This window comes from Zonotrichia leucophrys, chromosome Z (genome assembly GCF_028769735.1).
Source record: "Zonotrichia leucophrys gambelii isolate GWCS_2022_RI chromosome Z, RI_Zleu_2.0, whole genome shotgun sequence".
Taxonomy (NCBI): domain Eukaryota; kingdom Metazoa; phylum Chordata; class Aves; order Passeriformes; family Passerellidae; genus Zonotrichia; species Zonotrichia leucophrys.
Window position 1 is genome coordinate 9,378,684 of NC_088200.1, and position 24,790 is coordinate 9,403,473.

At 54.3% G+C, this 24,790-nt stretch overlaps 1 protein-coding gene and 1 long non-coding RNA gene across 4 annotated transcripts; both read left to right on the forward strand.

Annotated features, from left to right (window-relative positions):
• The first annotated feature begins 190 nt into the window (after positions 1-190).
• LOC135460175 (uncharacterized) lies at positions 191-8,952 on the forward strand. The gene is made up of 3 exons (XR_010443172.1): positions 191-301; positions 7,985-8,179; positions 8,746-8,952. It is a non-coding gene; the product is annotated as an uncharacterized LOC135460175 (long non-coding RNA).
• A 590-nt stretch (positions 8,953-9,542) lies between these two features.
• LOC135459612 (receptor-type tyrosine-protein phosphatase kappa-like) lies at positions 9,543-24,569 on the forward strand. 3 transcript variants are annotated; one of them, XM_064735821.1, is made up of 26 exons: positions 9,543-9,643; positions 10,498-10,737; positions 11,310-11,600; positions 12,025-12,122; positions 12,563-12,758; positions 12,891-13,002; positions 13,122-13,356; positions 13,590-13,629; positions 14,164-14,269; positions 14,454-14,521; positions 14,815-14,957; positions 15,096-15,183; positions 15,767-15,837; positions 16,233-16,269; positions 17,002-17,099; positions 17,277-17,393; positions 18,466-18,623; positions 18,701-18,836; positions 20,102-20,251; positions 20,423-20,522; positions 21,032-21,111; positions 21,533-21,667; positions 22,098-22,223; positions 22,655-22,812; positions 23,093-23,228; positions 23,734-24,569. In XM_064735821.1, exons 1-26 carry the CDS (start codon positions 9,640-9,642, stop codon positions 23,806-23,808), a joined length of 3,198 nt encoding a protein of 1,065 aa, XP_064591891.1. In that variant the 5' UTR covers positions 9,543-9,639; the 3' UTR covers positions 23,809-24,569. The 3 variants fall into 3 exon arrangements, with proteins under 3 accessions (XP_064591891.1, XP_064591892.1, XP_064591893.1); XM_064735822.1 differs by having other exon boundaries at positions 22,125-22,223; XM_064735823.1 differs by lacking the exons at positions 18,466-18,623; positions 18,701-18,836; positions 20,102-20,251; positions 20,423-20,522; positions 21,032-21,111.
• The last annotated feature ends 221 nt before the right edge of the window (positions 24,570-24,790 follow it).

A 24,790-nucleotide genomic window follows, 5' to 3' on the forward strand; every position in this document is an offset into this window, starting at 1 on the left:
GTTTTAGACAAGAAATTAGAGACAGCAAAATTGCAAAACGGTCATGGAGCTGAAAGAGAAAGAAGGCAGTGCTGACACTGGCGGAGTTTCCCTCTCCAATGAGGAAGCTTCTTGCACCATATGTGATTTCTCTGCGTGCCTGTTTCCTTTGCGTGCTCGCACCACTCACAATCAGATGGGTGTGCAGTGAGGCAGCCAGGGTAGCTGAGACCTCAGTCCTGCCCTGGAGCATAGGCAAACATGGCCCTGCAATGGATGCTTCTCCTGCTCCTCACACCTCTGCAGGCAGCACAAAATCGTGGTAAGCCCTATCCCAACAACTATGGACAACCCCAGGGAAGAGGTAAGTAGTGCTGCCTCCTCTGCCCCCACGAGAAGGTTTTACTGTGCTCCTTTTGCAGAGCCCCTGTGCAGCCTTATGGTGTGCAGGATACAGCAGCTGTATCAGGGCAGTCTGATGTCCACACTGGGGCCCAAGTCCACCAGCTGGGTTGTGGTCAGGCAGAGCTCCGTTTGGGGATGGAGGGCAGCAAGGCTTGGGCTGCTGGGAAAGCCTCTGCAGAGTCTGTGTGTTCCTCCATGGAGCTGGAAATACAAGGTGTCCCTCTGTCCTGGCACAGTGTCAGGGTGCCGTGTCCTCACCACAGAGGAGATGGCTGCTGGTGCCCAACCAGGACCTGGGGAGCCATGAGCTGAGCCCCTGGGTGTCCAGGAGAGCCTGGGGACAGGACTTACCATACTCTGGGATTGCTCTGCAATGCACTCCCTTGGTGCTGGAAGGATCAGAGCACAGCCAGGGATCTGCTGGGCTCCTCCTTCCCTGGCTGCACACTTTGATGCCAGCGGAGTCAGGGGGAATTTTCAGGCTCACATGTTGTCTGTCCTCCCAGGAGGCTGCACTGCCTGGCAATTGAGCTGTGGGTGCAGCAACTGTGACCTTGCGATCTTCTGTATCTGCCTTAGAGTATTTGTCTAAACTAATTTTCTTGGAGCTAGATGACAAAAATCATTAAACTAGCATCTAATCCTGTCATCCTGGTCTGTTGTGGTGTTGGATCCAGGTGGATGCAGGCTACAGAAAACAGCTGATCTAGTGGCTGTGACAGAGTACAGGGAATGGGATCAGAAACTTTAATTGCTGATGTGAAGTGGCGTCAGGGGCTGTACTATGTGAGAGGTGTCACGGGAGGCTGTTTCCAGGGAAAATGTGTCTGGCTGCAGAGAGTGTAAGCACAGCACATCACTGTCACACAATAAACAAGGGCAAAAACTGCAACAGAGGATATTCTCCTGTCCAGAGTGTCTTCCCATTGCCCAGATCCCTGCTGAAGCTGTTCTCCCAGGCCAGCATGTGCAACCATGGCTTTCCCGTTTTTTTTCAAGGTGCACACTAAGGTCAGGATCTGTCTGTGTTGTGTACAGTGGGATGCAGCAGGGTTCCTGTAGGCCTGCAGACTCTTGTCACACTCTGCAGGTCTCAGTCACCCAGCCTTCCCAGAGGAGTCTGGTGCTGCCTGTGACACAGATGATATTGCTGAGTTTGCACCTTGGTGCTTGTGAGAAGAGGAACCAAGACAAAAACATGTGCTGGCCACACCCAGCAGTGTGAGCAGCCCTGCCTGCATCCCCAGCATGTGGGCTCATCCCATCCTGACACCTCTGCTGAGCTCCAACCAATGGGTCAGAGTCCTTCTCTTGCAGAGGGACAGGGCAAGGAAAATATCCTGAGTGAGGCAGGAGGGTCTGCTAGGGTGGAAAGGGCTGACAGAGGCAGTGGGGCAAGGTAAAGCTGTTGGACAGAGAGAGGGAACAATAGAGTGAGATTCCTGAGCACATCCCCTGGCAGATACAGGGTACAATCTGCTGTGCATAGTGCCACAGAGAGCAGTAAAGGCAACAGCAGTGCAGTTACAGGCACAGGATGTGGTTTGTACGTGTGGTTGGCCCTGCTGCTCAGCTCCTCCCATCATGGGGACACCATGCACTGTGCAGCGTGCATTGTGTCATTGTCCTATTGTCACCTTATTGTCTTGCTGTGCTGCTCTCACAGGAAGTTTTTCCTCCCTAAAATGCCATACCTGTACAAAACTCTTCTCCCCTTACAGCCCCAGTTCACCTGGAAGGCAGGTGGGGAAGCTTCCAGGACACGTTTTCTGTGCATAGGGCCTGACATACAAGCTGTCTCAGACGCTTTTTTCATCAGTCTTGTTTGACTCTCTGTGTGATCTAGTGGCAGCTGACAAGAGGTTCTAACCAGGAGCACAGCTGCAATGACCACGGGGTGGGAGGATGGTAGCTGAAACTAAGCCATAGCCAATCTGAAAGGGTTTGTGTCAGCTGGATTCTGAAGTGTGCCCAGAGTTATGGGGAACATGAGTGCTAAGAGGTACTGCAGAGGAGTGCCTGGGGCTTGTAGCACCTTAGGGGTGGTGAACTGTGTGCTCTATCATGCTTCCACTTCCCATCACCATCCAAAGATTCAGGAAACATGACTTTTGCCTCCTGTCCTTAGACATGTGTCAGATGTCCTTTAGCATCTGGTGGACCAGTAGAGGTTAAAGTGCCACCATTTCCCAGCTCTTCTCACAATGCCTTGTTCAGTCCTTGTTCAGGACGTTCTGTGCTATCCCCTTTCGCTGCCATGACTCCCAAGCGGAGCATCCCCAGGGTCTCTCTGCTCCATCACTCTTAAAGACTGGCTCAGCAGCTCTTTGGTTGCTAGTCAGGAGCACAGAGATGCTCTGAGGCCCGTGTTCGTGTTTGCAGTGCCTTGCAAAACAACTCTCCACTGGTGGAAAGATTGCTTTTCTTAGCTCCTCTCAGCAAGCACATGGCACCCAACACAGCAAGACTTTGCTGTCACTTCTCTCAGCTTGGAGCTGCCCTACCAAAAGGGTTGAACTTCGCCTACTGCTTCTTAGATTTCACCTTGTCCTTTCTTCTTTATGTGTGAGGTAATACCGTGTAAAAAAGGACACCTTCTGCTGTTAAGCAAAGGGCTGAACCTGGGAGCCTGTCCTGAATTATCAGCATAGCTGTTTCTCCTTTCTCCTGACCCTCCCCTTCTGGCCCATGCTGGGCCTTTGTTTAGCCTGCCAGGCTCATAACTCCTTGCAGCAGGGACAGGCAGGCCAGACATTTCTGGAAAAGGCTTTCTATATTCATGGGTGAGAAATAATATCAGAAATGAGAGTATTCATTTAATAGCATTAACTAGGAAAAAAATCCAAAACAGTAAATATCTGGCTTTGGAGGCAAATAGACCAACCTTTTGTTACCACTCCTGTCTCAGGCATTCAGTATTTCCATTTCACAGTGAGCACACATTGCATGTTACAAAAGGTGCCTATTTGGTCACATCTACTCTATATTTTCCTTGCTGAAATTTCACTTGACTCAGCGTCCTTCCTCTAGCTGGGGCAGAGAGCCTGTAGGCGGCTCTCTGCATAACACTGTGCAGGGCAACAAAAAGTGTCTGAAAACTGTTCCATTACTCTCCCAGTTGCTGTTAATCCCTACAAGGTTGGAAGCTGAGAGTTTCTTTCCCCTTTCTGTCGAGCACTCTCCTTTCTCCCTTAGTGTGTCAGCCCCACAAATATATCCAACTGCTTTGCACTAATGGGGAGTTCCATCTCTCCAGTGGAGGTCCCTTGACAGCTTCCCACGGACATCTCCAAAGCACACAAGAAGCCACCCTGGGTTAGAGCACAGGCTCATTTGCTCCAAGGTGCTCTTTTCCCACACCAATTTCTATGGAATGACTTGAGAAGGGGTGTAAGGAGCGTGAGGACAGAGGTGCATCCTGACTGCACCCAGTGGCCATAGATTGGTTTCTTCCAACAAGCCTTAGGTGATAATCACATGCATGACAGGCTTGGACTTATTGGAGATGTGAGGCCAAGCTGGGTTGTAATCAACAATATTCTTGAGACGAAAGCAGGCATGGACTGAAAGTGTCCTCTCTTCCCCATTTTGCAGGGAGCAGAGCTTTCTAGGCTTTACCCTCAAACAATCATCAGAAATGCCACAAGGAGGGACTCTGAGCAGCTGTAGATGCCTGGATGCACATGGTGTCAGTGCTGTGACAGGGGGTTCAGCTCCTCTGCAGCAGTAGGAATGTGGGCAGGAGGCAGGCCCTGGAGGAGCTGTGATGTTTGGGCACTGCTGGCAGGGTGCTCTGTGTGCACAAGGTGAATAGGCTTTGGCAGTTCCACAGGCTGCCCTGCTGGTGTACACTGCCCCTCTGCAAGGCAAGCAACCTTTTTTTGCCATACCCACCCCTCTGTCAGACACTGTTAACTTCCAGGATAATTCTGAGGCTGGCACATTCCCCTGTAGTGGTACTCTGTGTACCACTGGACTCTTTGAGTATGGGAATGAGCTGTGGGCTCTGCCTGCCTTTGCTGATCTCTCCCACCCAGCCCCTGGGCTCCCATCAGCATGGTCCATGCCCAGCTTGGATGTGGGGGCTGTGTCAGCCTCTGTCTGCCCCCGAGCACAACAGGGACACATCTGGCAGGTCCAAAGGCACAGGGGAGCCTGGGAGGAATTTAAAAAGTGGGGCCAAATGATCACCTCCCTTCCCAAATTCAGAGAAATGCTGTAAGACCCATGTTTTGTTCTCAGTGGCTTACAGTGCAACTCTCCAGTGCAACTGGAAAAACAGTGGTTTTCTCTGTGGAAACAGTGGTTGCTTTTCTTAGCTCCTCTCAGCAAGCACATGGCATCAAACACAGCTCAGAGAGCTTGGGAAGGAAAGGATGAGTTGCAGAGAACAGGAATCCCCCTGCTGCTTGCAAGGGGCCCTGTGGGCAGAGAAGAAGGAAGCAGGGAGCACGAGGGTTTGCCTGCTGGAGTGCTCTCCTGTGCAGTCTTTGTGTCTGAAGGGCAAACACACTGCTGGCACACTTGTGGTCTTTGCAGAAGCACACATTTCACCTACCCATGCCTACCCTTGCCTGAGGCTGTGCTGGAATCCATGCCGTATCCCAGCAGTATCCCATATTCCAGCTCAGCAGACACTGACAGGAACACTGAGGAAGCCCTGGATCAAGTTTGCACATCTGTGAAGGCCTTTTTATCTGAAACAAAGACAACAGAGAAGAGGCTGATACTCCTGCAAAGGATTAAGTCTGATAAGTGCCTAGTCTAAGAGAAATAACTGGCTGGAGCCCTGGTGAAGGTGGACACCTAGGCAGAAATGTGTGGCTGTTATGCCAGCTCAGTGCCACTTCACTCCCACTTCCAGCCCAGGGGTCTTACGCAGCACCTATGTTCTTGTGCCCATGACCAAGGAAAAGTAACCTTAGTTGCAGGGGGTAAAAGAAGGGGCTAGCAAAATGAAGACCATCCTGATGTAAGAAAAGACCAGGCTTGAGACCATCTGAGGCACCTGAAGGTGCACTAATCCATGGGACCTGATCAGATGCATGTGTGGGTCCTGAGGGTGGAGGAAGTAGCAAACACCCTATCTATCATAGCTGAGAAGTTGTCGCCAGCAACTTCCAGTAAAGTACCCACTGACTGTAAAAGGAGAAGTACAACCCCCTTTTTAAAAAGGGGAAATGAGGGAGACCCAGGGAACTACAGACCAGTCAGTCTCCATTTGGCGCTGGGCAAGATAATGGAGCAGTTCCTGATGGAAATTATTCTGAGGCACATGGAAATTATTTGTGATGGCTTCAAAAGATCAAATAATATCTGAGTAATTTGTTGGCCTTCTATGGAGGAGTGACAGTGTTTGTGAATAAGGGAGGAGCGACTGACATCATCCACCTGGACTTGTGCAGGGACTTTGACACTGTCCTGTGTGACATCCTTGTCTCCAAACTGGGAATGTATGGATCTGATAGATGACCACTCCATGGGGGAGGTGCTGCAGTCAGTATTTTGATATCCACTGGCACAGGATGCCCAGTGAAGCTTGCATGCCCCATCCCTGAAAGTGTTCCAGGCCAGACTGTGGATGGCTTTGGACAACCTATGTATTGCACGACAGGAGGGCTGGAACTAAGTGATCTTCCTTGGGAGCCTTCCAGCACAAGCCCTTCTTTACTCTTATGAAAAACTGAATGAGTCCTAAATGCCTGTAAACAATAATTAGCATAACACTAAATATGTCTCATTTCAGTTGTGCAGAAGTAGCACCTTTAGTAAAAGGAAAAGTTACAAACTTCAAACAAAGACTAGCTCTGATTTTTGCTACAGTAGGTCTGCTTTATATTGCACTTCTAAAGCAGCAAACATGAGGTGTGACTTTTTCACCTTAACCCCGACCCCTGCAAGGAAGCCTGGCAAGTGTAGAGAGATTTATTTGCAGTTATTTCACCACGGAGAGCTTTCCTCTATGAAAAGACTCAAGGAGAGCTGCAAGCAAGGCAGAGCTCTTGTGCAGCTGCAATCACCCTTGCCAGCAGAGCATCCTTGTTTGTGGAAAGATGCTGTCCCAGATACCTCTTGAAATCTGCATCTGTGTCAGCACAGTGCCTGCAAAGGAGAATTTCTCCTTTCCTCCTGGTTGCCTGCCGAGCAGCTTGCCATGTGTGGTGCTGCCAGTAGGTTTTAAGTGCTCTGGGAGCTCTCACAGCTTCCAGGAGGTGTAGAACAGTTACAAAAGGAAAAATGCTGAGGCCCGTCCCCTCACACTGAAGTCAAGAGTGGGGCCATGTGGGAGAGGCCAGACATGCTCGTGAGCATTCACAATTCCCTCAGCTCCCAAGGCTACCTCCACTGCAGAGTTTCCATACCTCAAACTGCTTCTTGCTTCAGGCCAGGACTCACATGACTCTTTTCAAGAAACTTTATTCACATTTCTGTGGTACCTCTAGGATCAAAGAATACCCTTCAGTAAATAGTCTTCATGCAGGCCTTCTTCTACAATTCAGGGCCCTGAAATGCAAATTAAAACATGGGAATTGCTTCCATGAGTAGCTGTCACCTAACTGAAATAATTGATGCTCAATTTGCCAGTCTGGAGCTATTTTTTTCCACTTATTTGTCAGGAGTTTCATTCTGTCTGAGGAGGTGCAGCTGGTGTGGTCCCCTACAGCATGATGTCTGCAGAGCACTCCTGCTTTCCTGGGAGTCCTGGTGCCACTTGGGTGCTGTAGGAAGCAGTGCAAACCCTCTGTGCCTGCCTGGTTGCACCCTGGTAACACTGGACAAAGTTTGGAGAGCTACAGCTAAATTTGTATGGTGGAGGAACACTCACAGAGAGTTACAGTTGTTCAGTGAGAAGTGGGGCCTGGTCAGAGGGCAGAGACCCAAATGCAGATCCATGCAGAGAGGCAGCAGCACTCCTGTCTAGAATTTAATGAAAATGAATATGAAGATTTACTTCAATCAATTGCCCAATCTTCATGTTGCAAAACACAAGCAAACATGCAGCTGGTGGGATACCTACGTGCTCTAAGCCCCTTTAGCCCAATCACATGAGGGGTGTCACTTGTCTTGGGTGAGGATGGCAGGGATATGGGATGGGACGCAGCTGCTGCTGGGAGCCAGGAGATAATAGTAAGAGGGACAGAGCAGAGGAAATAACAAGTGTGACATCCAGAAGAAAAGCAAAGTGGCAACTCAAGTGGGATTTTGCAGCAAACAAGTGTGCCTGTGGGTGTGAGCAGATCATGTCCAGCAGAATGACAGAAATGCTGATGAGTGGTGCCAGCAGAGTCTGGTGCACTCCCACAGCCTCTGGATTTGTGGGAGAGAGCAGCATCTCCCAGGCTGCTGGACCCCTCTGGCGGGGTGTTTCCTCAGCAGCAGGTGGGCAGGATAACCCTGTGGATTACCCTCCTGCACTGCCCTGAGGGTGTGGGGAGGGATAAAGCACCTGGGGGATGGGGCTCATCCTGGGAGGTGCCATCTCTGCCACCTCTGTGAAGAAAGAGCGATTGGCACCCCTCCGGATGGAACTCCCTCAATCTCATGGATGCTGCTGGAGCCCAGTGACCCTCAGGCTCTGCCTCCTGGCCTTTCCACACAGGAAAATGTAAAATTCCCTCTGACTGGGATCCCAAACTGCGGTTTACTCCGAGGAAGAGCGACTATGCCTTGAACGAAGTGGTGCAGCTCAGCTGTGTTGCGAAGAATCCTGAGAAGTTTGCGCCATCTGTCCCACAGATTGAATGCATTTCCAGAGGGGCCCAGATCCAGTGGAATGAGACTCCCACCTGCAAGGGTAAGCACAGCCCTGCACCACCCTGACCCAGGGCCCTGAGCTGGTGGCAGACCCTCTGTGACCTGGTTGTGCAGATGACAGTGCAGGAATGGCAGACCCGGATACCTTTGGCTTTCCCCATGTCCTGGCACTGACAAGGCTCTTCTTGTCTCAGCACCTTGCTGCAGGCACCTGCTGGGCTCTGTGCTCCTGGGAGGGGTTCAAAGGCAGGAACAAGGCTCCCTGCACTGGGGGCTACTGTAAACCCTGTGCCTTCCAACAATGAGTGGGTGTATGGCCAAGGTGGTGGGAAGGGATGGAACTCTGGCTGAAGGAATTCAGTCCCTGTCCAGCTTTTCCCAAATGGAGCCTGAGTTGGGAAGTCTGCAAGACTGTAGTAGGCATGGATGGGACTGCTCTTGGGGTGGTCTGCTGCCACCAATAGCTCTGTCCTAGGCTGCAAGTGAGGGATCAAGCAAGCAGTTGAATGTGGTAACCAAAGGAAATGAGCCCTGTCCAATCAGAGCAAGAAATATCCCAGCAGACCACTTCCCATTCTGCTTACATGAGCTCCTTCTCCTCTCCAGAGCGATGCCAGCAGCCCCAGTGGGACTCACAGCTCCAGTTTAGGCCAAACCAGACATTTTACATGGCCAGTGAAGAGGTGACACTGAGCTGCTTTGAGAATGACGCTCCTCCCCTTGCTGTGATCAGATGTGCAAACTGGAGGAATGCTTGGCAGGTGTTGGACATTTCAGGAAAATGGCACAGGCAGGCTCAGAAACTGAGTTGCACCACAGGTAAGTTGGGAAGCACTAGGTCTCCCCTGCTATGTGCACCTGTCAATGTAGAGGGGACCTGGACATCGTGCCATGTCTGTGGGACACCTTGGGCACACCTCAGAGTCAAGTCCCAGCTGGGAGCAGAATCCAAGGTGGAGAGGGTTAGAAGCATTCAGTGTGGGACAGGTATTTTCAATGCCTGCATCTCCCAGTCTATTCCTGAGTTGTGCCTCACAAGGAAGTTAGAAAGGATCCTGCCCTCAGTTTTCACCTCTCTCCCAGTGTTCGGTATCACCTCCTTGCCCAGGCACATGCTCTTCTTCTGCTCTTGGGGTACCTTGGGTTTCCTCATGGTGTGGAATGCAGACATTAACCACAGTTCATCATGGAAAAGCCTCGGTCCCTCTCCTGCCCGAGCATTCCCTCACTGAGAAGGACTCTCACACTTTCTTCCTGACAGCAAAATGCCCAAAACCTGACTGGGATGCAAGACTTCAGTTTTTGGAGAATGAAACTGAATACACACAGAATAGAGAACTGACCCTGACCTGTCCCAAAGGCCTTGAGCCCTCCTTCCCTGAGGTCAAATGTGCAAAGGAAATTCTGGGAGTGAGTTCTGGAAAACCAGTCTATGTGGATGCCTGGTGGGGCAGGAGCAGCACAGGTGCCTGGACACACATTGAGGGGGATGTCCTGTGCATGGGTAAGTGAGGCTGCAGCAGCTCTCCCGTGTTTTCCCTCTGCCTTCACCCTCCCTGGGGCTCTGTTGCCTGAGCAAACTGCTGAAGAGGACAACGCAGCCAGGAGACAACAGAGCAGGCAGAACCAGCCGGGCAAGCTGAAATCTCCTGCAGTGGTTCCTGAGCAGGCCAAGGCTGGGGCTCCCAGCTGGGTGCCAGGCCAGGGGCAGGATCCAAGGCTGCCAGCCAGGTGCCCATGGAGCTTCCAGTATCTTTGCTGTGCCTCCAGGTGCCACCCTGGAATGCACAGGTGTGCTTGTTCCCCTGCTGGCCCATGGATAAGGGACCTGGGGGACACCTCCTGCACCTGCAGGGGTTGGAGCAGAGGGGAATGAAGGGGGCCCCGATGATGCAGGGCTGGTTCAGCCCTTGGCACTGGGACTGGAGGCCGTATGGGATGGACCTGGGGGAGGAGCAATGCCATCCATCAGGGGATGGAGATGCAGAGCTGACCCTGGCAGAGACACAGCTGTGTCCAATGGGGGTATGGTAGTACATGGCAATGCTCAGGAGAGAGGCACAGAGAGAGAGGATGGGAATCTCCCTGCTTTGGGCTGTGGGAGGTGGACAGGAGTGGCCACAGAGAGAATTGGGTGGATAGGGGCAGGGTCAATGATGAGTAATCCTTCACATTTTGCAAGCTCAAGGAAAGTCCTTCACAACAAGGCTTGCCCTCAGGTCACACCCCAGCAGATGGATGTGTCACCTTCTCTCTCCCTTCAGTACCAGGAGGGATTTCTCTCCCAAAACTCACCCACACCCATTTCCTCACATCATCATCTCCAGCCCATCTAACACCCACTTTCACCTCTGACAGAAAGGTGTAAAAGGCCCCAGTGGGACTACAGACTCAAGCTGGAACCAGACCAGGAGAACTATGAGAAGGATGAGAAAGTGATGCTGAGCTGCCCTCAAGGTTTCCAGCCATCCTTCACTGAAATCCAATGTCAGACTCAATTCCAGAGTGATTATGAGACACTTGGGTATGAAGAATTTTGGCTTGGAAGAGACTCCGGAGGTGCCTGGGTCCCCATTCATTCCAGTGTGGAGTGCACCGGTAAGGGAGGGGCCTGGAGCAGGATAATCCTTTGCAGGGGGAGATCCTGAGAACATCTCTGAGAAGGGACAGCATGGGAAGGTCAGGGTTTTTCCTTGGGCACAGCACTGTGAGGATGGAGGCTGTGGAAGCAGCTCCTGCTTCCAGGCCAGGAGGAAATGTCTCCTCTTGTGCTCTGCCATGGCACCAAAGGATGGCTGCAGCCACACAGCTCAGAGGGTTTGAGGCAGGCAGGATCCCTTTGCTGCTCCCTGTGAGCTGGGATGTAGCCCAGCTGGGGACATACCCTCCTGGCTTCCCTCTCCTCTCCCCAAGGTGTCCTGATGTTTGACTGAACAGGAGCGGCTGTGCCACTGGAGAAATTCACCCAATGGTTCACATTCAGTTTCCTAGAGCACCATGACCCCAAACTCCTCCTGCTCCCCTTTCAGAGCGCTGCAGTGACCACCTGCAGTCTCTCCTTTTCTATCCCATTGGCCTGGGTGATGAGCAAAGTGGTCTGACTGCAACATCCTTGCATGGCTGGGGTGGGAAGGGAATAAAGTGACCTTCTGGCAATCTTTCCTTCACAGAAGTGCTCCAGGTTGACCCTGAGAGCTTTGAGATTTCCAGCACCAGCATCAAACTGAAATGGACCTGCAGGTTCCCTGATGCCTGCCAGGGCATGAGAGCCATGTGCCGGCTGGCAGCGCCTTCCTCCCATCCCTGTGAGGCTGAGGAGGTGGATGCAGAGCAGATGTTACATGGCCAGGAGGGAACATTCACCTGCTCCCCTTTGCAGCCCTTCACTGAGTACAGTGTCACCATTGACTTGCCTCCCAACACAACCCTGTTCTCATGGTTCTTCACAACACAGGAATCAGGTAAGTGCACAGAAATATCAGAGACAAGGAACAGCCCAGAGCTGTGTCACAGGGAGGACAGATAAGGAACAGTCCAGAGCTGTGTCACAGGGAGGACAGATCCTCCACTCACCCCTCAGCTCAGCCTGATCATATTCTCTGTGCAGGGATGTGCCTGGGATCAGAGCTGCTTGGGTCCTGTGCAGAGCCCTGTGGGGAAGGGGCTGGGAGAGCCCTGAGCAGGGCACAGCCCCTTCTCATTGTCCCACTCCACCTGGCAGTGTTGTGCTTCCCCCTGCTGCAGCACACACAGCCTTTGCAGGGGACAAAGCCCTCATAGGGAGTCCCTTTGCAGCCTGTCCCTTGGCCAGGGGCTGCTGCAGCCTCCTGTGGCCTCACCCCCTGGCCATGGACCTGTGTGTGACCCCATGGTCTGTGCTTGCAGTGCCGGACAAACCGGAGCAGCTGTGGCTGGATCCCGACAGGGGCTCTCTCAGGTGGAGTGCGCCGCCCTCCTGCAACGGGGAGATCATCGGATACCAGGTACCCAGGGAGCAGGGCAGACCCTCACCTCCCGGCCTGGAGCTCTGTGCAGGCACACTGGGACCTGTGGGAAGGGACAGCCATGAAGAAATACAGAAAGATTGAGAAGCTCAGGGCTCCTCTTATGGAGCACGTCACCACAGTTCCTGTGATATTGCAAGGCCTGTCCTCAGGCTCAGTACAAACTGCAGCCTCCCTTCTCAGAGGCCCAGCCCTTTGCTCACAGAGTTTGCTGCTTACACATCCTCAGGGTTGGCTCCAAATTCCTCCTCTCCTCTGTTCTGAACTCTGTGCATGGGGCTGAGGCTCCCACCTGTTCCTCTCCAGAGCCTTGCCCAGGCACAGGGAAGGGCAGGCTGGCAGGGACGTTGCCAGCTGTGGGCACCTTCCCAGCGGGCAGCCGGGAGCTGCAACGTCCCAGCTGCCTCTCCTGTCCGCAGCTGAACATCACAGCCAGGAACTCAGGGGACAGCAGCGTGGTGGAGACCGAGCGGCTGCGCCTCAATGGCTCCGTCACCGAGCACCGGCTGCCGGGGCACAGCCCTGGCAGCAGCTACGCCGTGATGCTCCAGGGGCTGACGGCTGCTGGAGCCGGGGCCGCGCTGACGAGGGAGTTTCACAGCAACAGCAGCTCCGGTGAGCTTTGCTGTGGGGCCGGGCCGGGAGCCCGGGCACAGCCCAGCCCTGCTCGCCGGCCTGCGCTGCCCGAGGCCGTCGCTGCTGCCCGCCCGGCCCTGCCGACGCTCATTCCCCGCTGTTGCCCTGCAGACACCCCGCACCCCCAGGCCATCAGCTGCCGCGGCGCCCGCGACATCGACCCCTCGCAAGGCACGGCCGTGCTCCCCCTGAGCCCCATCGCCCCCGGCTCTGAGGCCGCCAGGTGAGCGCAGCCCCGCGGCTCCGCAGCCCCGCCGGGGCTCTCCCCACGCCGGCGCTGGCCTGCAGCCGCCTCCCTTCCCGTGGCCCCCGGGCCCGCTGCCACTGCCTTTGGGCCCGCAGGGAGCACCAGCTGATCGTGGCCGCCACGCACAACGCCTCGCTGATCGAGAGCATCTGCTCGGAGCAGGCACAGCTCTCCAATGCCAGCGCCTACCGGGCCGCTCTGCTCAACCTCAGCGCCGCCACGGACTTCGTGCTGGGCGACGGCAGCCGCGGGCAGGGCACGGACAACGCTGCCCTCAGCCCGGGCCGGGACTACACGGCCCTGCTGCGCCTCGTCCGCCGCGGGCCGCAGGTACCCTCGGGGGGCTCCTGCTCCCTGCGGCTGCTGCCGCCCGGGGCTGGGCCCCTCGCTGCCTCTGGGCTGCCTCTCAGCCCACGCTCCTGTCCCGTGCCCCGGCACCGTGCTGTCCCTGGGCTCCCGGGCCACAGCCACCTCCCTCGGTGGCCCTGCCTGGGGACCTTGGCCTCCAGCTAGGCCAGTGCTGCAGGACTGGCCTGAGCTCTCCCTCCTGTCTCTTCCAACAGGCAGAGAAGTTCACCTGTGTCTGCTACAGCTTCTCTCTTGGTAAGTGTCTCCTTGCTCCTGGGGCCCAAGCCTCCCTCCTGCCTGCTCCCTTTTGCCAGCATGGCAGCTTGCCTGGATACAAGCTGGCCCAGGGCAGATGCAGTGGAATATTGCCATACTTTGGTCTTCATAGAAGTTCTCTGTATTTTGAGGCTATCTATGGTAGATGGGCTTTGGACATCCTCAGGACTCTTGAATAGGTGGGGGCCAGTAGCCACTGGCGATTGCACATTATCTCTGCCATCACCACAGGTTTAGTCTTAGTCCCAGTAATCCTCCTCTGGTGTATTTGCAACCCCTCCATGTAGATACCTCACTTGACAGTGTTTGGGGCCTTCAGGTACCCATGTTCCACAATTGGGGTTATGACACCCGGGAAACACCTGCTTCTTCTGTCCCACCTCAGCTTTTCTCTAATGCAAAGCCTTGGGTGGAAGACAAGGGAAGTTGCTTTTCTCTCCATGTCCCTGTGGGATGTCCCAATGCTTGGTTTAGGCTGTGCAGGAGCCTGAGCCTGGCCTGTGCTGCTTGCAGGGCAGGAGCCACCATCTCTGCTGGACAGAAAGCCCGTGGTTATGGCAGTAGCACTAATTGTTGCATTCCTGGCACTGGGGATTTTGCTGATTTTTGTCATCTTCAGGTCAGTATGTGGCTCACCTCTCCTGCCCTCTGTGAGGCATTCACCAGCTCCCCTTGGACACTCCCTGCAGTGGCATGGAGTGTGCAAGTGGAGCCTGAGATGAGGCAGGGTGGTGAGATGGGTAACAGCTTCAGCTCTGTCTCTCTCTTCTGCTGGTCTGTGCACCTACCTTGCTGTTTTGCAGGTTAAAGTGCAACAGTTCAAGAGGGTTGGAGAACAGCAGCACTATACCCCTGAGAGGATGTCAGAAAGGTGCAGTATGAGCAAGGGCCCTGTGTGCCTTGTCTGGACAGGCTGTCTGTTAAAAGCACAGGCAGGATGATTGCAGGTTCCACAAGTTCATTGTAGGAACAAGGTGGTCAGAGCTGGCTGGCACAGGGAAAGGGACTCCTCCCAGGAGAAGGGACCAGTGTGGGGAGGGACAGTATAAGGTTTGGAGAAGTTCTGGCTGCTGCAATGCCATCTCAGTCTCAGTTGCAGAGTTCCAGAACTGACCAGTTTAGCACTAGTTGGGTGCTGAAGTCCTGTCCTTGTGGTCTCTGCAGATGTACGCAAGCCAAACACACAGATCCCGGTGGAGGAATTGCTGGAGGCTCTGAAGATGTTTAAGAGGGAAGAAATAGAGGCAGAACAGACAGATGATGAATCAGTCAACAGGCATGGTGCTGGGCTTCTTAGAGAATATCAGGTCTGGTTTAGCTTTGCTTTCCCACCTGGCTGCACTCCCCACTCCTCATTCCTTCCCTGGATGTGTGATGCGGTCAGCTGTGGCCACAGCCCCAGAATATATCCCAGTGCTGAGTGGGCTTGTTTTCTTCCTCTGCAGCAATTGTCCTCCACTTTGTTGCACCCCTGCAATGCTGGAAAGGAGCTCTGTAATCAAAACAAGAACCGCTACAAGAGCATCATCCCATGTAAGCAGAGCTCTCCAGGGGCTGGCTCAGGCTCTTGGGGCTGGCTGGGGTAGCACAGGATGCTGGGCTGGTGTAGGTGCCCCTCCAGCACTTCAAAAATACTGAGTTACTCATCTCATCCTCCATGGCCACTGAAACTCAGAGACATTTCTGGCCCCACTCTTTTATATCCTGTTGGAATATCCTTGTTCTGCTCTTCAAATCTTCCTGCAAACTTAATCAAACATTGTATTCCTGTTCCTGATGGTAGTCAGTGCTGAACACTGTCATGTACCATCCAGAGGCAGGTATTTGTGGGAAAGTGGAAGGAGTGACATAATTTCTTCCAACCTTTAAAGCTCCTCTGGGCCACACACGGTGTGTACATTTGGCCATTTCATAATCTTCCTTAAAACTCCATTGCACTTCCTGCTGTGCCATGTCACCCTTTGTCTCATCAGCTGTTCTTTAACCCTGAACATGTCCTGAGGCCTTGGGTGCTGCTGGAGAGGCAACAAACAATAATTAATAAATTACGCCTTCCCCCTTAATCAGTCTCTTTGTTGCTGCCCTAAAGCATTAGCCCACCTCCCTTCTCTTTCAGATGATCACTGCCGTGTGGTGCTGCAGCCCTCTGACACCGGGAATGGCTACATCAACGCCAGCTATGTGGATGTAGGTAGTGAGGAGTTGTTACCCTGGGAAGGGTAGGAAAGGTGCCTGGCAGGAGGACAGTCCTGCTCACATGGGGGGCTCTGAGGTCTGGCACTTTTTGCCCTTAAGCTGGCGGATCTTGGGATGTTGCTTCCACTGAATCCTCTCTGAGCTGCCTGGAATACTCTGGGTTTGTCTGCAGTTCTCACCTCTAACAAAAAGGGACCCACGTGAGGGGACAGGAACTGAGATGCAGCCCCTGGGTACCCACTGTCTGTGCTGGCCAGGAAAGGTGCTGTGGGACACACTGTGCTGAGAGTTCTGGGCTCTGGTGCCTGAGGGATGGATCCTTTATTTCATTCCCTGTTAAACATTTAACTCATGTGATCAGAGCTGTTTGAATCTCTCCCCTGCAGACCTACCGAAGTCCGCGCTTCTTCATTGCAGCTCAAGGTAGGTGCTCCCTAACCTCATCCTCAGGAGATGCCATTCACTACCCTGATCAATCTGGGAAATGGGGAACTGGGATAGCAGCCAGGGAGCTGTGAATGGCTCACTCCAAATCCCTGTGTCTCCAGGGTCTCTGAGGTTGTTCAGTTCTCTCTGAACAGTTGTTACAGGTGCTACAGGGCATGGAAGGTCTCAGTTGTAGCTTGGCAGCAGCTGGAGCTGGTATCTTCACTGCCCAGTATGAGGACATGGTCCTTCCACTCACAAGCCTAGTTTGTTCCCTTTGGCAGCTGGCATGATAGGGACAATCCTGCAAGTGCCTGGCATGTCTGCACCCAGTGCACTCGGATACAGTCTCTTCCCAGTAGTGTAAAGCCTGGATGTGTTTGTCAACTCTGTGCAGCGTGCATTGAGGAGGTCTTGGCTTCCTGCAGAGCTGCAGAAATGCTCCTTGGAAAATAGGGTCCTAAATGTGGGAGCAGCTGACAGTCATCTCAAGGGTCTGCAAGCAGGAGCCCTCAAAGCAGCAGTGAATCCTGACATGGGCTCATCTTCCCTCCCTTCTCCTTGTCCTAATTTCTAACATGGTGATGAAGCTGATGTGGCCAGCACCCCCTCCAGGTGCTGATGTCCCCTGGCTGTACCTCTGTGTCTAGGCAGAGGAAAGCCTGGGAATGTCCAAAAATGTGCCCATGGCGTGGACACTTGCATAGGGTTCTCCTCTTCCTTCCCAAGGCCCCTTGGCTGGGACGGTGGTGGATTTCTGGCACATGGTCTGGCAGGAGAAGACCTCAGTCATTGTGATGCTGACGGGCTTAGTGGAACAGAACAAGGTAGAGAAAACCTCTCAGCCGAGGAAACCTCTCAGCTTGGGCATTGTCAGAGCCCAGGCTTCCACACCTGCTGTGCTCCCAGTGCAGCGGTCAGCAGTGACAGGGAGCAGCACTGCACCCCTGCAATGCTCTCCTTGTCAGTTTTCCTGTGCTCAGAGATCTAACTGGTGTTGACAGATCAAGTGTGAGCAGTATTGGCCAGAGCAGGAGCAGGTCTACGGAGACTTCACCGTGACACTCAACAACACCTGGACCACCACAGGCCTTGTCAAACGCATCTTCTGCCTGCAGAAGGTAAGCCTGGCATGGAGCTGAGGTGGGAATGCAGGATGTGTTTGGATTCCAGCAGCTGGTGGGAGCTGTCTAACATGGGCCCTGTGGGGAGCCTGGTATCCAGCACAAAAAGGTGCAGTGTCAGCAGGTTGCTATAAATGGAATCCATGCCAGGCCATCAGTCCCAGATTTCGGTGCCAGGCAAGGGCAGTCAGTCAGCTCCAGTGGTCACCCCAGAGCAGTCTGGACTGACATTGCACATGGGAATATTGTAGATACTTGATAGCTTAAGTGAGGTGACTACAAAGGGTATAAAAGCAGATAAAGGCTATGGAATGGAATCTCTGCACATCCAGGATGGTGGGACAGGTGCCTGCCTGTCACCTGAATCAATCTGCAGAAGGTCCACACTGAAGCTCCTTGGTCACTTACAGCCCTAAACCTGGACACATAGTTTATGGTTTAAGATAACCTACAGAAGGTCACTTGCCAAGATGTGTGCTCCTGTGGAGGTTACACCTCAGATAAAGGGCAGAAAATGAAGAAATTGCAGTTATGCATATTTCTGTCCTTTCTTGTCTTGCTCATAGCAATATGCAGCTGAAATGTAAAGTTCCAAGAGCACCCAATGGTGAGATGTAGCATTAGTTTGTGGCAAGTGAATGTGGTGTTTAGGGAAAATCGCAATGGCTGGTAACAAGTGACTACATTCACATGAGTGTAGTAACAGCCTTAGGGTACATCTTTTCTGGGCGAGCCAGGGCTTTTTGATGACTGTGGGAATACCCTAAGCTGTGATTTGTATCATTCCTCTCTGGGGCACGAGCTGCTTTTCCTGCTTTGCGTTCACTGCTCACGGTGAAGCAGAGGACAAAATGAATGGTATGGCTGTGGCATGGGTGAATCTGCCCTTTAGTATCTGAGGAGCTGTAGTGGAGCAGTCCTTATGGTGTGGTGCTGGAGGGAGCACTCTGTGCTGGTGCCCCTCTCAAGTGGTTTTCCACTGCTGCCTCCTGGTTGGCAGGCAGTCACTCGACACGAGTTTCCTGGTGGCTTGCAGCTCCCTGTTCCAGCTGTGTCTCCCTTTCTGCAGGCAGGCTGTGCTCTGCCAAGAGCAGTGGAGCAGTTTCACTACCTGCTGTGGCCGGACCACGGGGTGCCCAGAAACCCGTCGCAGCTGCTGTGCTTGGTGGAGGTGGTGAACAAGAGGGTGCTGGAAGCACCTGCAGGCCCCGTGCTGGTGCACTGCAGGTACCGCGCTGGGGCTCTCTGGGTGCTGGGGCACGGCCAGCGGGGGCAGCGCTGACCGCGCTGCTCCGTGTCCTCAGCGCCGGCATCGGGCGCACAGGCACCTTCATCGCCCTGGACTTCCTCTTGAAGATGGGCAAGGCTGAGGGCAAGGTGGATGTGTTCCGCTGTGTGCAGCAGCTGCGGGAGCAGCGGGTCAGCATGGTGCAGACCAAGGTGAGGAATTTGCTCCCTGCACACCTCGGGCTGCAGATCCAATGCCCACCTGTGGGAGTCGACACAGGCGAGTGGCCAGAATAGCCACAAAACTATGGCTGAAATGCCAAGGGTGAATTTATTTCATTACCTCGCTAGCTGGAGGATGCCAGGAGGTAACACATAAGTGGGAACACCAGCACCATCGGGCTCAGTCCATCCTGGGGGACAATGGGGCTGCTCTTTTCACCCATTTAACAAAGGCCTGTGCACCTGTAATTTACCAGCTGGGCTGTGATCTCCTCTGTGTCTTTGTGACCTTTGGTCTTTGATGTGTCCCAAAACAGGGAGCTCAGCCATGTTCATGGCAATGGGCTCCAGGTCTCTGTAAACACCAACATTCCCTCTGTATGGATTGTACTCCACAAAGCAGAGAGAGGTTCAACAGCAGTAGACTGTTTATACACAACCTATAGGATTTCTCACACTGTCATTTTCCAGACCTTGGTGCTCCCAGCTGTAAGGCCACTTGAGACAATCCACCATGCTCCTTCTGAATGAAAGCAGGTTAAAAGCATTGTGCTGCTTTTAACCCTTTGCTGTCAACACCACCCTTCCCAGAGATGTGGCATGCAAAACCACATTAGCCATGCTGCTCCTGATCTAGCCACAGGGACTAGGGCTACCAGGTGATGGACACTGAAGAATCTTTTCTCAATGCTGTGTCCAAAGGTAGCTAGAATCTGCATTTCCCTGAGACTCTCTGAGGTATCAGCAGCATTTGTAGGTATCAGTCACCCTGACACAGAAGGGCTGTCTTGTAGGCCAGGATGATGAACGAGAGTCCACCAGTGCCTCCAGCTTTCAGGAAGTCTCCCCACCTGGGAGCTCCTGGGCAGCAGTGTCCTGGCCTAGAGACTATGTCCCCATGGTCTGCTTAGTGCTGGGCCACTTCAGAGAAAACCAGCTTGGGCTGGACCAAGCAGCCTCTTGTACAAGGTCTAACTAGTGTGCAGGTTTCCTGGGCTGCCTTCCCCACAGCAGGGGTCTGGTCTGAGAGGGAGCACTGAATCTCAGGAAGATGATCTTGTCTGGGTTGCTGGAGTTGCTGGCAGTGTCCCCAAGCAGGGCTGCCTGCAATGAGAAGTGTCTGGCCTCAGGGATCTGCAGCAGGAAGGTGAAGGATGAAGCTTGTGGCACAGTTTGAAGACAGCTGGTGATCTGGAGCTCCAGGGTTCCTCCTGGACTGGCTCCACACCGTGCAGCTGAGGCGTGTCCTCCCGCAGGAGCAGTACAGCTTCCTGTACGAGGCGCTGCTGGAAGGTTTGCTCTGCGGCAGCACCGGGGTGCCCGTGGAGAGCATCGCCAGCCGCGTGCACTCCCTGCGGGACCATGAGACCTCAGGCTGCAACAGCGCCCTGGAGAAGGAGTTCAAGGTACCACCAGGGGACGGTGCACTGGTGCTGTGGGGGCTCATCGGTGATGCCAGCCCCCTCCTGCTCCCCTCCCCAGCAGTGGGATGGAGGTGGGGGATCGTTGCTCCCAATGCGGCCCAAGAAGATGAGTTGCTGACAGGCAGGACTGACATGGGTGAATCATCTCTACAGGCCCTGCAAAGATTTTCTGAGTTGTTCCAGCTCCTGCCATGCAGAGAAGCAGAGAAACCCAGAAACCAAGCCAAGAACCGCAAGCCAGGGATCTTGCCAGGTAACACTGGCAGGGCTGGGCAGCCTCTTGCTCTAAAGCCAGAGCCTGACAGCAGCATGGGGGGAACGATGCTTTCCTGCTGCTTCCCTCCCTGGCACATGACACTGACAGGTTTGGCTCAGGGTCCAGTTGTTGTATTCTGCTTAGGAGATAATAAATACAGATTAGGCTGATTTCTTCTGAGCCTGTTGGAGGTACATGAGGTACACCTGGGATAAATATGTCCCTGGTCAAACTTTCCCAGTGGAGAAGATCAGATGAGGCATATCAGGGAGCAATGAGGAGGGTGGATGTGCTGTGCCCCCAGACACAGGGTTTTTTGGGCATCCCTTGTCTGGGTAGCCTGAGCTGTCACAGCCGTGGGTGTGGTGGTGCCTGTCCGTTCAATCCTGTCCAGCCCATGCTGCAGGGAGCTCTGTTGGCTGTGCCTGTTGCAGGGAAAGCCCCCTGCCTGTGTGTAGGGAGGGAACGATCCATCATTTCCCCCTGTGTGCTCCTTGCCTCCGCAGCGGACTCCTGCCGGCCCATCCTGATGTCCTCGGTGAACGCAGACGGCTCGCCAGCTTACATCAACGCCGTCTTTGCCAGCGTAAGGCTCCGGCCGCCTTACGCGGGAGCGGGAGCTGCTCGGGGCAGCCGGGTCCCTCCTGCGCAGCCCTGCTCCGGGCCAGGGCAGGGCCCCCGGCCGGGGGAGGTGTCTCGGCCCTCGGGCTGCTGCTCGGTGCCTGCCGGCCCTGCTGCCAGGAGATGGCCCCCGCGACCGCGATCGGCGGAGCCTGCCTGCGCAGGCAGCGCAGCAGCGTGTGCCAGCCCAGCCTGCTGCGAGCTGAGCCCGGCTGCGATGAGCTGAGAGGGCAGCGGAGCGCTAACATGAGCTGCTCTGAGCAGGGCTGGGCCGGCTGGGCCTTCTCCATGTCAGCAGGGCGGTAGGGAGCCATCCCGCTGCGGGCATTGTGGGACTCGGGCATTGTGGGACTCTCCCCACACACACATCGTCGTGTCTTTTGCAGACATACACCGAGGAGGAGAGAATCATCATCACGCAGCTGCCTTTCCCCACCACGCTGGTGGATTTCTGGGCTCTGGTCTGGGATTACACTTGCACATCAGTAGTTGTGCTGAATGAACTCCAGGAGCTGGACAAGGTCAGCAGCCCAAGCTCTGACAGCTCTCCCCTCTCCTGGTTCCCTGTGGGGGCGAGCAGTGTGATTTCTGCCTTTGCCCCTGCAAGGATCTTAGCATGAGAGCCCAGCTTGCACCAGGACCTACTGCAAGCCTGGGGGCTCCACCTGGCAGAGCCCTGGACAGTCCCAGCTCCACAGCAGGGGGCTGTCCTCGGTCTCACTGCAAATGAGCATCCCTCGGGTTTTGTTGACTCCTACCCCGGTGTCCTGTGTGATGGAGTGTTATTCTCTGGCTGCAGCACTGGGTTGGTGCCCAGCAGGTGTCTGGCAGAGCCATGTGCATGTGGCCTTGGGAAGAGGGGCTGCTGTGAGCCCCCCATGTGAGGGGCCGAGCTCTGCCCTGCGTGCAGGCGGGGCCATGTGTGATCAGGCCCCTCTCGCCTTCCCCCAGACGTACGTGCAGTTCTGGCCCAGCCAGGGTGAAGATGACTACGGCCGCTTCCATGTGCAGCTGATCTCAGAGGAGCCTGGGGCTGGCTTCACAACCTGGACACTTGTCCTCAGCAACAGGCAGCAGGTGGGCCTTTTGCTCAGGGCAGAGTCTTTTGCCTTGTCAGAGAGGTTACTCCCAAGGAAGTGAGGCTGCAGGCAGAGGTAGAACTCAGAGGTGGTTTTGTGTGCATTTGCAACTGGAGGACAGCAGCTGTGGATGGAGTTTGTACATCTCATTTGTTCACGAAAGGGGAACTATTGCAGGCAGCTGGACACAGACTGGTGTAGGTCTGAGCTGCACCTGGAGCTCAGCTCTTCTCTTGTGCTCTGTCTGTTGCTCTCAGAGCACTTGGTGAAGAAGAGCAAAGTCTGGAGTGGCATGTCCCATTGTGGGGCTGCTCCCTTGATCCAGTGTGCGTGGCTGAGGCAGGACGGGCATGCACTGTCCCTCCCCTTCCCTCTATGAAGCCGATAGGTCTTTGCTCTGCCCAGCCCCCTGTCTTTCTTCCCCACTAGCCCAAGAAATCTGCAGTGGAAATCCAGTTACATCAACTGACAGACTGGCCCATGCAGCAGCACCTTCCCCCCAACCCTGACACCATCATCAGCCTGCTGGGGAAGGTGGAGACACACCATCGGCAGAGCCAGGATGGACACATCCTTGTCACCTGCTGGTGAGTGATGTCTACTGGAGGAGCAGCCATGGCACAGAGCTGGACACAGCTCAGGCTGTGTCAGTGACACTGGGGACAGCTCCATCTGGGGTGGATGTGTGGATATGAATTCAGCTAGGTTGAGGGAGGAAGACTTCCCTGTGGAGGTTGGTTGGATGTGGGATGCATGGCCAAGATCATTCTTGGAGAGAGTGTGGGGGTCTAGGGGGACAGCTCTGAGGCTCAGCCCTGCCACCTGCCATCCCAGAGCAAATGAAGCTCCCCTTGCCCTCCTCCACAGGGACGGAGCCAGCCGGAGTGGGATCTTCTGTGCTGCGGGTTTCCTGTGTGAGCAGATCCAAAGCGAGGGCATGGTGGATGTGTCGCAGGCTGTGAGGATGCTGAAGAGGAGGCGCAGACAGTTCATTAAAAATGTGGTAGGTGCTGACTTCTAACCCAGCTGGGATGGCAGCAGCACAACAAGAGCCATATCTAGCATGGCCCCAGTAGCTGCCCTGGCCCCTCTGTGCTCAGATCATCCTGAGGCCAGGTGCCAATGAGATCTTTGAAAGCTCCAGTTTCTGCTGCTGGACACACCCACTCCCTCAGTGTCAGGTTCTGCAGAACTGAGGGGGCACCAAAGCATCCTGCATGATGAGTGGACCCTTTCTGGTCCACCTGGCTGCTTAACACTTGGTGTCATGGATGTTGGCTCTCCTGCCAAAACCAGCTGGTTCCAGTGCTGGTGTAGCCCATCCTTCCAGCTCCTGGAGCACATGCCTGGATTCCTCAGCAGGGATTGTGGATTCCAGCTGGGAGGAGGAGGGTGGAGTGCACCTGTGTGTGGCATGCTCTGTGTCAGGAAGCTGTTGGAGACCAATGCTGGCTTGCCACTGCAGGTGTTGGTCCACTGGAGCCTCAAGTGCATCCTTTTATCCACAGGAACAGTATGGGCTCTGCTATGAACTAGCCCTCAGTTATTTGAATTCATTTGAAACCTATGGGAATTTCAAATAGGGGCATGACCACAGCCTGTCTCTGGATGGGACTTTGACTCCCTGGACAGCCCTTCATTAGTAGCAGTTGAAGCAAGAGGGAAAAAAAAGGGATGTGCATGACCTCAAGATGCTTCACTGCCCTGAAAAACCACCCAAAAAGGGTCCTCCATGGCTGGAGAACACAGGCTAGACTGTCTCCAAATTTTTGCCAAGTATTGAAATGGGAACCTGATCCTCTGCCCAGCATTTGCGCAGGAACTTATCTGGAATCACACCTGAGCATGAAGACCAGAGCAGAGGCACCAGGACTGCACCTGTGCTTCCTTGCCAAGGATGAAGAGCACAGCTGTCCCATGCAGGTTCCCTTGTCCCCTCAGGTAGCCCCAAGGACAGTGGGGTAGCACCAGCACCCACATTGTATTTGGTCAGAGAAGTCCCACACTGCTGTAAGATCCATGGTGCTCAGGAGCACAGGATATCTGTCCAGCCGTGGGAGAAGCATGAAGCCCAGAGTCAGCAAGAGCCAAGAGTGGGACAACCCATGGTCCTGCAGGGCTGAACTGGTCCTTCAAACCCCACACAGTCTCTTCCTGGGGCTGCATCTTCCTGGTGCTTCTCCAAGTGCCACAGCCCTACCAGCTCCACAGAGGCTCCCCATCAGCCTGTGGCTGCACCATGGCAATCCCACGTTATGGTGTCTCAACGGGAATATCCTGGATGTGCTTCAAGCAGCACCCCAGAAACAAAGGCTTCCTTCAGAAGCAGGAGTGACCCCATGGCTTTCTGTCCTGTGTCTCACCAATAAAGGCTGTGGTGGTGGTGACCCCTGATCTTTGCTTTTCTTCCAGGTTTGGCCTGGCACAGGGGCAACAAGGGAGCTGAAGGCACAGAGATACCACAGCATGGGCACAGAATACACTCTTGGCCAAAATGTGTGTGGAGAGCCATCACTGCTGATGGATTCCCACCACACATCTGCTCCAAACTCACATTAGAGCTGT

Excerpts from the sequence above, each read along its gene's own strand:
- LOC135459612 (XM_064735821.1), top strand. Across the intron at positions 20,252-20,422 it reads CCCTGGAGAAGGAGTTCAAG|GCCCTGCAAAGATTTTCTGA; the intron begins GTACCACCAGGG and ends TCATCTCTACAG. Across the intron at positions 20,523-21,031 it reads CAAGCCAGGGATCTTGCCAG|CGGACTCCTGCCGGCCCATC; the intron begins GTAACACTGGCA and ends TTGCCTCCGCAG.